The following is a 15736-nucleotide window of genomic DNA, read 5'->3' on the forward strand; positions in this document are numbered from 1 at the left end:
GCCCCTCTGGGATGAAGCTTCCAGAGGAAGGAACAGGCAGCAATCTTTGCTGTTGTGCAGCCTCCTCTAGTGATACCCAGGAAAACAGGGTCTAGATTGGACCTCCAGCAAACTCCAGCAAACCCACAGCAGAGGCGCCTGACTGTTAGAAAGAAAACTAACAAACAGAAAGGAATGGCATCAACATCAAAAAAAGGATGTCCACTCAGAGACCCCATCCGAAGGTCACCAACATCAAAGACCAAAGGTAGGTAAATCCATGAAGATGGGGAGAAACCAGAGCAAAAAGGCTGAAAGTTACAAAAACCAGAACACCTCTTCTCCCCCAAAGGATCACAACTCCTCACCAGCAAGGGAACAAAACCAGACGGAGAATGAGTTTGATGAACTGACAGAAGTAGGCTTCAGGAAGCGGGTAATAAACTTCTCTGAGCTAAAGGAGCGTGTTCTAACCCAATGCAATGAAGCTAAGAACCTTGAAAAAAGGTTAGATGAACTGCTAACTAGGATAACCAGTTTAGAGAAGAATATAAATGACCTGATGGAGCTGATAAACATAGCACGAGAACTTCGTGAAGCATACACAAGTATCAATAGCTGAATCAATCAAGGGGAAGAAAGGACATCAGAGATTGAAGATCAACTCAACAAAATAAAACGAGAAGATAAGATTAGAGAAAAAAGAGTGAAAAGAAGCAAATAAAGCCTCCAAGAAATATGGGACTATGAGAAAAGACAAAATCTACATTTGATTGATGTACCCGAAAGTGATGGGGCGAATAGAACCAAGTTGGAAAACACTCTTCAGGATATCATCCAGGAGAACTTCCCCAACCTAGCAAGGCAGGACAACATTCAAATTCAGGAAATACAGAGACCATCACGAAGATACTCCTCAAGAAGAGCAACCCCAAGACACATAATCACCAGATTTACCAAGGTTGAAATGAATGAAAAAATGTTAAGGGCAGCCACAGAGAAGGCTCAGGTTACCCAGAAAGGGAAGCCCATCAGACTAAAAGCAGATCTCTCTGCAGAAACCCTACAAGCCAGAAGAGAGTGGAGGCTAATATTCAACATTCTCAAACGAAAGTATTTTCAACCTAGAATTTCATATCCAGCTAAACTAAGCTTCATAAGGGAAGGAGAAATAAAATCCTTTAGAGACAAGCAAATGCTGAGAGAAACTGTCACCACCAGGCCTACCTTACAAGAGCTCCTGAAGGAAGCACTAAACATGGAAAGGAACAACCAGTACCAGCCACTGTAAAAACATACCAAATTGTAAAGACCATCAACACTATGAAGAAACTGCATCAACTAACAGGCAAAATAACCAGCTAGCATCATAACAACAGGATCGAATTCACACCTAACAATATTAACCTTAAATGTAAACAGGTCAAATGCCCCAACTAAAAGACACAGACTGGCAAATTGGATAAAGAGTCAAGACCCATCAGTGTGCTGTATTAAGGAGACCCATCTCATGTGCAAAGACACACATATACTCAAAATAAAGGGATGGAGGAATATTTACCAACCAAACGGAATGCAAGAAAAGCAAGGGTTGCACTCGAAAAAACAGACTTTAAACCAACAAAGTTAAAAAGAGACAAAGAAGGACATCACTAATGGTAAAGGGATAAACGCAACAAGAAGAGTTAACTATCTTAAATATATATGCACCCAATACAGGAGCACCCTGATTCATAAAGTGAGTTCTTAGAGACCTATAAAGAGACTTAGACTCCCAAACAATAATAGTAGAAAACTTTAATATTAGACAGATTAATTAGACAGAAAATTAACAAAAATATCCAGGACTTCAACTCAGCTCTGGACCAAACAGACCTAATAGACATCTACAGAACTCTCCACCCCAAATCAACAGAATATACATTCTTCTCAGCACCACATCACACTTACATTAAAATTGACCACATAACTGGAAGTAAAACACTCCTCAGTGAATGCAAAAGAATGGAAATCATAATAGTCTCTCAGACCACAGTGCAATCAAATTAGAACTCAGGATTAAGAAACTCACTCAAAACCACATAAGTACATAGAAACGGAACAACCTGCTCCTAAATGACTACTGGGTAAATAAAGAAATGAAGGCAGAAATAAAGATGTTCTTTGAAACCAACGAGAACAAAGACACAACATACCAGAATCTCTGGGACACATTTAAAGCAGTGTGCAGAGGGAATTTATAGCACTAAATGCCCACAAGAGAAAGCACGAAAGATCTAAAATTGACACCCTAACATCAAAATTAAAAGAACTAGAGAAGCAAGAGCAAACAAATTCAAAATATAGCAGAAGACAAGAAATAACTAAGATGAGAGCAAAACTGAAGGATATAGAGACAGGAAAAACCCTTCAAAACATCAATGAATACAGGAGCTGGTTTTTTGAAAGATCAACAAAATAGATAGACTGCTAGCCAGATTAATAAAGAAGAAAAGAGAGAAGAATCAAATAGATGCAATAAAAAATGATTAAGGGGATATCAACACCAATCCCACAGAAATATAAACTACCATCAGAGAATACTGTAAATACCTCTACGCAAAAAAACTAAAAAATCTAGAAGAAATGGATAAATTCCTAGACACATACACCTTTCTAAAACTAAACCAGGAAGAAGTTGAATCCCTGAATAGACCAATAACAAGTTCTGAAATTGAAGCAGTAATTAATAGTCTACCAACCAAAAAATATCCAGGACCAGAAGGATTCACAGCCGAATTCTCCTAGAGGTACAAAGGGGAGCTGGTACCATTCCTTCTGAAATGATTCCAAACAATAGAAAAAGAGGGAATCCTCCCTAACTCATTTTATGAGGCCAGCGTCATCCTGATACCAAAGCCTGGCAGAGACACAACAAAAAAAAGAAAATTTCAAGCCAATATCCCTGATGAACATGGATGTGAAAATTCTCAATAAAATACTGGCAAACCAAATCCAGCAGCCCATTAAAAAGCTTATCCACCACGATCAAGTCGGCTTCATCCCTGGAATGCAAGGTTGGTTGAACATAAGCAAATCAATAAACATAATGCATCACATAAACAGAACCAAGGACAAAAACCACATGATTATCTCAATAGATGCAGAAAGGGCCTTTGAAAAAATTCAACAGCCCTTCATGCTAAAAACTCTCAAGAAACTAGGTGTTGATGGGACATTTCTCAAAATAATAAGAGCTATTTATGACAAACCCACAACCAGTATCATACTGAATAAGGAAAAACTGGAAGCATTCCCTTTGAAAACTGGCACAACACAAGGATGTCCTCTCTCACCCCTCCTATTCAACATAGTATTAGAAGTTCTGGCCAGGGCAATCAGGCAAGTGAAAGAAATAAAGGGTATTCAGTTAGGAAAAGAGGAAGTCAAATTATCTCTGTTTGTAGATGACATGATTGTATATTTAGAAAACCCCATCATCTCAGCCCAAAATCTCCTTAAGCTGATAAGCAACTTCAGCAAAGGCTCAGGATACAAAATCAATGTGCAAAAATCACAAGCATTCCTATACACCAATAACAGACAAACAGAGAGCCAAATCATGAGTAAACTCCCATTCACAATTGCTATTAAGAGAATAAAATACCTAGGAATCCAACTTACAAGGGATATGAAGGACCTCTTCAAGGAGAACTACAAACCACTGCTGAAAGAAATAAGAGGACAAAAACAAATGGAAAAACATTCCATGGTCATGGATATGAAGAATCAATATCATGAAAATGGCCATACTGCCTAAAGTGATTTATAGATTCAATGCTATCCCTATCAAGCTACCATTGACTTTCTTCACAGAACTGGAAAAAACTACTTTAAATTTCATATGGAGCCCGCATAGCCAAGACAATCCTAAACAAAAAGAACAAAGCTGGAGGCATCACACTACCTGACTTCAAACTATACTACAAGGCTACAGTAACAAAAACAGCATAGTAGTGGTACAAAAACAGATATGTAGACCAATGAACAGAACAGAGACCTGAGAAATAACACCACACATCTACAACCATCTGATCTCTGACAAACCTGACAAAAACAAAGCAATGGGAAAAGGATTCCCTATTTAATAAATAGTGTTGGGAAAACTGGCTAGCCATATGTAGAAAGCCAAAACTGGATCCCTTGCTTACACCTTACCCAAAATTAACTCAAGATGAATTATAGACTTAAACGTAAGACCTAAAACCATAAAAACCCTAGAAGAAAACCTAGGCAATACCATTCAGGACATAGGCATGGGCAAAGACTTCATGACTAAAACACCAAAAGCAATGGCAACAAAAGCCAAAATTGACAAATGGGATCTAATTAAACTAAAGAGCTCCTGCACAGCAAAAGAAACTATCATCAGAGTGAACAGGCAAACTCCAGAATGGGAGAAAATTTTTATAATCTATCCATCTGACAAAGGGCTAATATCCAGAATCTATAAAGAACTTAAACAAATTTACAAGAGAAAAAAGAAAACAACATCAAAAAGTAGGCAAAGGATATGAACAGACAATTCTCAAAAGATATTTATGGAGCCAACAAACATATGAAAAAAAGCTCATCATCACTGGTCATTAGAGAAATGCAAATCAAAACAAACCACAATGAGATACCATCTCACGCCAGTTAGAATGGTGATCATTAAACCATCACGAAACAACAGATGCTGGAAAGGCTGTGAAGAAATAGGAATGCTTTTACACTATTGGTGGGAGTGTAAATTAGTTCAACCATTGTGGAAGACAGTGTGGCAATTCCTCAAGGACCTAGAACTGGAAACACCATTTGACCCAGCAATCCCATTACTGGGTATATACCCAAAGGATTGTAAATCATTCTGCTATAAAGACACATGCACACGTATGTTTACTGCAGCAATGTTCACAATAGCAAAGACTTGAAACCAACCCAAATGCTCATCAATGACAGACTAGATTAAGAAAATGTGGCACATATACACCATGGAATACTATGCAGCCATAAAAAGGATGAGTTCATGTCCTTCGTGAGGACATGGATGAAGCTGGAAACCATCATTCTCAGCAAACTAACAGAAGAACAGAAAACCAAACACCACATGTTCTCACTCATTAAGTGGGAGTTAAACAATGAGAACACATGGACACAGGGAGGGGAACATCATATACCAGGGCTAGGGGAGGGATAGCATTAGGAGAAATATCTAATGTAGATGACAGGTTGATGAGTGCAGCCAATCCACCATATCAAGTATAGACCTACGTAACAAACCTGCACATTCTGCACATGTACCCCAGAACTTAAAGTATAATTTTAAAAAAAGAAAAGATACATTTTTAAAACGGCAGCAAACAGAAAGGACTCAGAAAAAAAACAGGATATTATAGCATCCTGCTAAAAGAGAAAATGAAGCCATATCCAGTTTGATAAGGTAAGAGAAAAGACATTTTTCCAGGGCACATTGAATTGAAGCAAAAATTCCTAAAATAAAAAGAAAGCAAAGCAGTTCCCACACAAAGTAATATAAATGACCTAACATATATAAAAAAAAATTCATCCCAAGGTGAATCAGGAAAGGGTAAGCCCAAGAGGATCTAAAGAAATTTAAAAATACAGGGCCGGGCGCGGTGGCTCACGCTTGTAATCCCAGCACTTTGGGAGGCCGAGGCAGGCGGATCACGAGGTCAGGAGATCGAGACCACGGTGAAACCCCGTCTCTACTAAAAATACAAAAAATTAGCCAGGCGTGGTGGCGGGCGCCTGTAGTCCCAGCTGCTCGGAGAGGCTGAGGCAGGAGAATGGCGTGAACCCGGGAGGCGGAGCTTGCAGTGAGCCGAGATTGCGCCACTGCACTCCAGCCTGGGTGACAGAGTGAGACTCCGTCTCAAAAAAAAAAAAAAAAAATACAATACAGAAACAGTGAAAATTTCCAGTAAAACTTGATGGCTTGAACACATGTATTTATCTCTCCCCTTTACCAATTAATACTAAAACAACAGTAAAATTAAAACCCATAAGGGCAATTAAAACGAGTAAAGAGAACACTAGAGACGAGACAGAAATAAAAATGCAAAGAAGGACACAAATGGTTGAGAGGTCACATTGCCTAGGATGGGAGTGGGGAAAAAAAAAAAAAAAAAAACCTTGATACCTACATGATCCAAGGCATAAGCCAGTAAGAAATAAGTCAATTCATACTTCAGAATCCCAAAAACACTCACAAACTAGAAACTGAAGTTCAAGTTGGGGCTACAAATTATATGATTAGTTGGAGTGAATTTAAGGTGGAGGTCTTTGCCCCTAGTCTCCCTCGGCCAGCCCCCTATCCCTTCCTAGTCCTGCCAGAGATTTATTCTCTGAAGAGGTTGAATCAGAGAATTCAACTGGGGCTTGGATTCCAGGAAGAGTGGGTATGAGATTGAAGAGTCATACTGAATGAAAAAAAAAAATCATGAGAAAGTCTGCATAGAGAACTGAAGGGTCCTCAGTCCCTTCTTGATCATCTCAGAATAGTGACAGCTAGGTTTACATGTCCTAAAAAAAATAAATTGGGTAAGTCCATTTTGTGAGAAACACCCAGTAACGAAAACGAGATCAAGAGATAGCAACATTTGAGAATACTTAAATAAGTTCTCCTTGAAGAGGTCCTTCACATCCCTTGTAAGTTGGATTCCTAGGTATTTGATTCTCTTTGAAGCAATTGTGAATGGGAGTTCACTCATGATCTGGCTCTCTGTTTGTCTGTGATTGGTGTACAAGAAGGCTTGCGATTTTTGTACATTGATTTTGTATCCTGAGACTTTGCTGAAGTTGCTAATCAGCATAAGGAGATTTTGGGCTGAAACAATGGGGTTTTCTAGATATACAATCATGTCATCTGCAAACAGGGACAATTTGGCTTCCTCTTTTCCTAATTGAATACCCTTTATTTCCTTCTCCTGCCTGATTGCTCTGGCCAGAACTTCCAGCACTATGTTGAATAGGAGCGGTGAGCAAGGGCATCCCTGTCTTGTGCCAGTTTTCAGAGAGAATGCTTCCAGTTTTTGCCCATTCAGTATGATATTGGCTGTGGGTCTGTCATAGATAACTCTTATTATTTTGAGATATGTCCCATCGATACCTAATTTATTGAGAGTTTTTAGCATGAAGAGTTGTTGAATTTTGTCAAAGGCCTTTTCTGCATCTATTGAGATAATCATGTGGTTTCTGTCTTTGGTTCTGTTTATATGCTGGATTACATTTATTGATTTGCATATGTTGAACCAGCCTTGCATCCCAGGGATGAAGCCCACTTGATTATGGTGGATAAGCTTTCTGATGTGCTGCTGGATTCGGTTTGCCAGTATTTTATTGAGGATTTTTGCATCAATGTTCATCAACGATATTGGTCTGAAATTCTCTTTTTTGGTTATGTCTCTGCCAGGCTTTGGTATCAGGACGATGCTGGCTTCATAAAATGTGTTAGGGAGGATTCCCTCTTTTTCTGTCTATTGGAATAGTTTCAGAAGGAATGGTACCAGTTCCTCCTTGTATCTCTGGTAGAATTCGGCTGTGAATCCATCAGGTCCTGGACTCTTTTTGGTTGGTAAGCTATTGATTATTGCCACAATTTCAGAACCTGTTATTGGTCTATTCAGAGACTCAACTTCTTCCCGGTTTAGTCTTGGGAGGGTGTATTTGTCGAGGAATTTACCCATTTCTTCTAGATTTTCTGGTTTATTTGCATAGAGGTGTTTGTAGTATTCTCTGATGGTAGATTGTATTTCTGTGGGATCAGTGGTGATGTCCCCTTTTTCATTTTTTATTGCATCTATTTGATTCTTCTCTCTTTTCTTCTTTATTAGTCTTGCTAGTGGTCTATCAATTTTGTTGATCTTTTCAAAAAACCAGCTCCTGGATTAATTTTTTGAAGGGTTTTTTGTGTCTCTATTTCCTTCAGTTCTGCTCTGATCTTAGTTATTTCTTGCCTTCTGCTAGCTTTTGAATGCGTTTGCTCTTGCTTTTCTAGTTCTTTTAATTGTGTTGTTAGGGTGTCAATTTTGGATCTTTCCTGCTTTCTCTTGTGGGCATTTAGTGCTATAAATTTCCCTCTACACACTGCTTTGAACGTGTCCCAGAGATTCTGGTATGTTGTGTCTTTGTTCTCGTTGGTTTCAAAGAACATCTTTATTTCTGCCTTCATTTCATTATGTACCCAATAGTCATTCAGGAGCAGGTTGTTCAGTTTCCATGTAGTTGAGCGGTTTTGAGTGAGTTTCTTAATCCTGAGTTCTAGTTTGATTGCACTGTGGTCTGAGAGACAGTTTGTTATAATTTCTGTTCTTTTACATTTGCTGAGGAGAGCTTTACTTCCAACTATGTGGTCAATTTTGGAATAGGTGTGGTGTGGTGCTGAAAAAAATGTATATTGTGTTGATTTGGGGTGGAGAGTTCTGTAGATGTCTATTAGGTCCACTTTGTGCAGAGCTGAGTTCAATTCCTGGATATCCTTGTTAACTTTCTGTCTCATTGATCTGTCTAATGTTGACAGTGGGGTGTTAAAATCTCCCATTATTATTGTGTGGGAGTTTAAGTCCCTTTGTAGGTCACTCAGGACTTGCTTTATGAATCTGGGTGCTCCTGTGTTGGGTGCATATATATTTAGGATAGTTAGCTCTTCTTGTTGAATTGATCCCTTTACCATTATGTAATGGCCTTCTTTGTCTCTTTTGATCTTTGTTGGTTTAAAGGACATGAACAGACACTTCGCAAAAGAAGACATTTATGCAGCCAAAAAACACATGAAGAAATGCTCATCATCACTGGCCATCAGAGAAATGCAAATCAAAACCACAGTGAGACACCATCTCACACCAGTTAGAATGGCCATCATTAAAAAATCAGGAAACAACAGGTGCTGGAGAGGATGTGGAGAAATAGGAACACTTTTACACTGTTGGTGGGACTGTAAACTAGTTCAACCATTGTGGAAGTCAGTGTGGCGATTCCTCAGGGATCTAGAACTAGAAATACCATTTGACCTAGCCATCCCATTACTGGGTATGTCCCCAAAGGACTATAAATCATGCTGCTATAAAGACACATGCACACGTATGTTTATTGCGGCACTATTCACAATAGCAAAGAGTTGGAAACAACCCAAATTTCCAACAACGCTAGACTGGATTAAGAAAATGTGGCACATATACACCATGGAATACTATGCAGCCATAGAAAATGATGAGTTCATGTCCTTTGTAGGGACATGGATGAAACTGGAAACCATCATTCTCAGTAAACTATCGCAAGGACAAAAAACCAAACACCACATGTTCTCACTCATAGGTGGGAATTGAACAATGAAAACTCATGGACACAGGAAGGGGAACATCACACTCTGGGGACTGTTGTGGGGTTGGGGGAGGGGGGAGGGACAGCATTAGGAGATATACCTAATGCTAAATGACGAGTTAATGGGTGCAGGAAATCAACATGGCACATGGATACATATGTAACAAACCTACACATTGTGCACATGTACCCCAAAACCTAAAGTATTATAATAATAATAATAAAAAAAGAGAATACTTAAATAAGACAACTAGGTCTTCACCAAGAGTCCCTATGCTGAAGCCCACCAACTGACAAGCCACCCAGGCACAGAGCTTCCAATTAACTTCTGAGTACATTACTCATAACATAAACTGACAGCCAACAGTTTCTCTCCAAGACGCATGACACAGACCCACCAAAAATCTCAACAGGTAAGGCAGAGACCAAAACAAATAAACAGAAACAAGAAGCTCAAAGGAAATCCAGAAATAATTCAGAGAATATGTAAAAGGAAAAAAAATTCTCCAAGCTACATTTTGCATCCTCAGAAACATATGAAGTGATACGTTATTCACTGAAATAGAACAGGATACTTTTTAAGAGAGCATTCAAAGAATAAGAAAGAGTTCATGGAAATAAATATTAGTATAATTAAAAATGCAACTGAAGGGTTAAAAATTAAAAGTTAAACCCAGAAGGTAGGGAAGAAAAGATTTAAAATAATAGGGAAAAGATAAGGTAACTAGAAGGTCAATCCAATAATGCCAACATCCAACTAATAAAAATGTCATCTTAAAAGAGAGAAGATTAAAAAAAATTAAATAAACATATAAGAAAACTTGTTGCAACTGAAAGAAATTAACTCGAAAATTGAAAACACCCATTGATACCAAGAAAAAGGATGACACCAGGGATGAAAAGAAAGTCCTAGAAAGTTCCACAAACAAAAAAGCAGATAAAGGATGAATTGGGAAACCAGAATAGTCTAGGGATTTCCATACAATCTAGGCACCTAAAAAACAATAAAACAAGGTATTCAAAAGTCTAAGAAAAAATTATTTTCTAAACAGAATCACATATTCGGCCAGATTATTAATCAAGTAATCAACAACAGATAAAAACAGTCATATGGCAAACCCCCCATCACCCTTTCTCAAGAAGCTACTGGAGGATATACTTTTTTTTTTTTTTTTTTTTTTTTTTTGAGACGGAGTCTCGCTCTGTCGCCCAGGCTGGAGTGCAGTGGCGCAATCTCGGCTCACTGCAAGCTCCGCCTCCCGGGTTCACGCCATTCTCCTGCCTCAGCCTCTCCGAGTAGCTGGGACTACAGGCGCCCGCCACCACGCCCGGCTAATTTTTTGTATTTTAAAACAATGAAATAAACCAAGAACAAGTAAGACATGTAACCCAGAGAATGGGTATTTAACATTAAAAAAGGAGGAAAAAATTCTCAGAAAAGGAAGCCTTATGACTATAGGATTAGAGATTAACCAATCTTTATTAAATTAGGACTATGAAGAACTGCCAGGGCAATCTCAGTGGGGGAGAAAAACTGATAGATTACCTGATTTGTTTTGGAGGCATTTTACAGTCTTGTCATATAGTTGCAGGCCTCAAATTGTGTTTAAAATTATGTTAATTTGAACAAAGGAAAAGTAGACAAAGACAACTAAGAAAATCAAGAAGTTGTGCAAGGAAGGAAATTTATTCATAGCACACTTATGGTTTCCCTATGACCAAAATTTACATTATCATACAATTGTAAATAATGTATATTAATTTAAGCCAAAAAATAGGAAAAAATGTATTTGAGAATAGAAATATAACAGAGAATATTCTCTCTTGGTGTGTTCCTTTCTAACTTGTAAATCACTAGTTATATCTAAAGTCTGTTTCCCTCTGACACTTCTTTCTGGACATTCTCTTTCCTTTGGTCCTATTGAATCTACCCTACACAGATTTCTACTCTAGCATTTTCCATTCAGTACAGGGCTTTGTCCTGGAAAAGAACTTCAATTTGTCATTTTATGGAAGTCACATGAGAAAGACTGGTGGACTACACCCCCCAAAAAACTGGATTAACACAAGTGAACGAATTTTGATATTTATTCTGCAATGAAATTCCTTGTGAATTTGCTAATTTCAAAACTATCCTTACTGCCTACACAGTAAAGTTCAATAACCTCTCCAAGAGTTTGAAATACAAAAGACTTTTAATTATAAATTCCTCTAACTAGAAACAATTAAGGGGGAAAAATGATTTTTCCAAAAATAAGTTGAATCATTTCATTCATTTGCTTGCTTAGTGCTTATAAATAAGGAGTCCATATACAGTTTGCTCTCTCTCTTCCAAAACATTCAACCACCCTGGGAGAGAATGCATAATAAGGCACTGATAAAGTTTCCTGCTGTCTTCCAGCACAGCATGCTATCATAAGAGGGCTATTCCTTCTGTTTACCCAGTGATAAACAAAAAGACTGCACTTACCGAGCTGGGGCTGGAGTGCCGCCTAACTTTAGGTGACTCTTTGCCAGTGGAGGAGGTCTTAAAGTTAATGCAAGCATTGTTCTCAGAATGCACCCTCTTTACTTGATTAGCTGGTTTCTCAAATGGGTCAAAAGTGCTCTGTGTCCTCTGAACTCTGACTTTTTTATCCTCAGGAATTGTGTCCAGGGGTTTGATCACTGAGTCCATTCCCTGGCAGTTCCGTGTAGACATCTTTGTGACACATATCTGAGAAAAGAAGAAATTAAATTCAGAACTCTTCACTGAAACTTTAATATAACTAAACATGCCAACATATAACTCTAGAAAGCATGCCAATTTCAGTTTCAGGAAATACCCAAAAAGCCCACATTCTAAAAGCTGCATCAGCATAAATTACAGTACAAAAAAATCCTCACAATCATTCTGTTTATACCCACTTAGAGCTTACACTAAAAAATCTACCTCTAAAATGAGAAAGTTAAGGCCCAGGCTGCTAGTAGTACCCTAAGATGATTCTTGAACTCTGTCACATGTTTTACCATCTGACTGGAAGTGGTTTATTTCTGAATCATTAAGAGGTTGGGTAACTGGCCTTAATTTAAAAAACAAAATTAGGCAAATCAGATGGACACTAACTGATGGGTCATCATGTAAGCAGCTAACCTAGGCTAGAGAAGGAAAGGGCATTATGTTGTTTAAAAGTTTTATGCATGAATATGTATGCTTAAAATCTGTCCCCATCTTGATTTCATCTCCAAATTGGAATGAATGGAGCTAATGGTTAGAGATATTAAAGAACTGAAGACAATGGTGGGGGTTTCCTTTATTTCAAAGCTAATGGATAAAAAGAAATAACATTGTAAAAGAAAAACACCGAAAAGCATTCATTTCAAAATTTGGTTTACATTACTCCACTAAACCTCCACTTCCTTCCCTTCTTCTTCCTTCTTCACCCATTCTCTTCCCACCCAGCCTTCCCCACCCTCTCATTCTATTTTAGTCTCTGTGACTTTTGCTCCTTGCTTTTTACTTTAGTTCTAAGCCTGTCATTCTTCCGATACTCTGGAGACTTTGTTGTCCTTATTAAATAATTTGATGGCCTCTGGCTTGTCTGTAAAGCTAGCTAATTTAATTATTCTCTCTAAAGAAAATATAACTCTAATTAAAATTGTTTTTAAACGTTTTTCTTCTTATAAAAAGTTCCCACATCCCTATATGCTATCAAAAGCAGAAAAACAGAAGATATTTATGAAAAGCCCACATTGTTAAGGTAAAAATACTAAGTTTTTGAATACATACTGGATCCGTGGTTGGTTGAGTATGTGAATACAGAACCCACAGATACAGAGCTAATATGTATAGAATGACTCCATGTAGGGAATAAATGCAGCTATGTATATGGATATAGACAGATACAGATATAAATACAGACACAGATGCATAGATATAGATATTTGTGAGTGTATGAGCATGGTGAAAAGTATACAGGAAAACATACCAAACTATTAACATCAGGTATCTCCAGACATGTGGAACTGAATGGGTAAGATTAGCAATTTTTGGTACACTCTTGTGTGAATTTTATAATAAATATGCCAACGTACGTAATGTTTTAAAAACCACTAAAGTAGAAAAGTATGTATAATTAAGCCATTTCAAGTTTTTGAAACAAAAAATTTTTAATTGTTAAACATCAACCCTAAGAGTATGTCTCAACTACCAAGCACAGGCTGAATTCTAACTAAGTCAAATGAGAAGAATATTATCATACTTTTTAGCATGTGAGAAAACAGCTGAAGATATTTTTAAAAGACTCAAGGCAGAGTCCTCTAGTCATGATCAAAAAGTAAAAATTTATTACAAGTATGTTGGAGCATGCAATATTTTTAAGGGTTTTTGTGCTCTTCTTAAGGACTTGAAGGCAGTAAATAAGAAACCATCCACATCACTAAGGCAATTAAATTAGAAATACGTGGGCCTGATAAGTCAATGAACTGCAAGCACAGAAAATTTGAAAGAAAAAAAAAATGTAAGGGCACGTTGAAATCAAATTACTTAAAACAAAGTAAAAGATAAGGATGACAGAAAATAGTTGATGACTAAATTAATAGAGAAAGGCAATTAGAAAGCATCTTGGACTAAATAAAAATGCTAACACAAAATACGAAAGTGGTGAGATTCAGCTAAAGTAGTATTTTAGCTGTAGGAAAAATTGTAATACTAAATGACTAGAGAAAAGAAGAAAAGTCTCAAAGCAATGACCTCAGCTTCCACCTTAAAATACTAAATAAATAAATAAATAAATAAAATAAAATAAAATAAAAACCAAGATAAGGAGAAGACTGAAATAATAAATAAGAAAGTGGATACAAATAAAACAGAAAACAGAAAACAATAAAGAAAAATCAATAAAACCAAAAGCTGGTTTTCAGAGAAGTTTTTTTTAAATGATGAACATCTAGCCAGACAGATAAGGGGAAAAAAAAGTAGAAAATATTCGTTGCCAGTATTACTATCAAGAATGGGAGTAGTGATATCACCACAGATTTTCTACAAATATCATAAGCAACATTGTGCCAATAAATTCCACAACTTAGATGAAACCAATTCTTTGAAAGACAAAAAAACTACCAAAGCTCACTCAGTAAAAAAAAAAATAGATAACTTGAATAGGCCTGTGTCTATGACAGGAATTGAATTTGTGGTCAAAAACATTACCACAAAGATAATGCCAGGGCCAGATGGCACCACTGGTGAAGTTAAACCAAACATTAAAGGAAAAAATGACATCAATTGTACAGAAACCCTTTCAAAATACTGAGGAAGAGGACATACTTCCCAATTCATTTTATAAGGCCAGTGTCATTCCAACCAAAGCTACACAAAAACATTGTAAGGAAACTACAGATCAATCTCTCTCATGAACACAGATGCAAAAAACTACTGGTACATCTTCAACAAATTGAATGCAATAATATATAAAGAAGATAGTAAACCACGACAATGTCACACTAATCCCACGAATGCAAGGTTGGCTTAACATTCACAAATGTGTAATTTATCATTTTAAAATACAGTAGTAGGCAGTCTCTAACATGGCTCCCAAAAACACCCACTTCTAAGTATTCACACTCTTATGCAATCCCCAGCTCTTGAGTGCGGGCTGCATTTGTTGACTTGTATCCCATAAATATAATATGGCAAAAATCATAGGATACCGCTTCTGAGAAAACATTATAAGAACAATGTTTCTTCTATTTTGGTGCTCTCTCTGCCTTGAGTATCCCCTCTTAGATCACCAGACCTGGGGAAAGCCGGCTGCCATGCCATAAGGCAGCCCTGTGGAGAGGCACATGTGCAGAAAGACCAGGGCCTGCAAACAACCTTGTGAGTCAAGTTTTCAGGGCCAACCACAGTTCCAGCTTCCTGCTTGACTGGATTCTCATAAGAGATCCTGAGCCAGCTAAGGAGCATCTGCAAGAGACCCATAGGAACTAAGATTTTTAAAAAATGAACGTTGTTTTAAGATGTTGTTATGGGATAATTTGTTATGAAGAAATTAATACACAGTTTTTTAAAAATCATATGATCATCTCAATAGACTCAGAAAAGCATTTGATAAATTCAGCATCCACTCACGATAAAAACTCTCAACCAACTAAAAACAGAGTAAAACTTCCTCAACCTGATAGAGAGCATCTACCAAAAAATTACACATAACATCATACTTAATGCTGAGAAACTACATGCCTTTCACCTAAAAACAGGAAAAATTCAAGGACATCCACTTTCACCACTTTGATTTAACATTGTATTTTAAGTTCTAGAAAATATAATAAAGCAAAAAAAGTCATTTGTTGGCTTCAGGAAACAGAGGAACTCCAATTAGAAATTCTGATGGCTTTCTGAGCCTACACAATTTAAGCA

The 15736-nt window shown here is 37.3% G+C and overlaps 1 protein-coding gene across 8 annotated transcripts in view; it reads right to left on the minus strand.

Moving 5' to 3' along the window:
- CDK14 (cyclin dependent kinase 14) overlaps nt 1–15736 on the minus strand; it is a 685360-nt gene that overhangs the window by 546109 nt on the left and 123515 nt on the right. For all 8 annotated transcript variants that reach the window (XM_063636396.1, XM_055272770.1, XM_063636397.1 and 5 more), the window contains one exon: nt 11810–12055. In XM_063636396.1, the coding sequence (XP_063492466.1) occupies nt 11810–12055 (246 nt within the window). The remainder of the gene's footprint in view (nt 1–11809; nt 12056–15736) is intronic.

Source organism: Symphalangus syndactylus, chromosome 3 (genome assembly GCF_028878055.3).
Source record: "Symphalangus syndactylus isolate Jambi chromosome 3, NHGRI_mSymSyn1-v2.1_pri, whole genome shotgun sequence".
Taxonomy (NCBI): Eukaryota; Metazoa; Chordata; class Mammalia; order Primates; family Hylobatidae; genus Symphalangus; species Symphalangus syndactylus.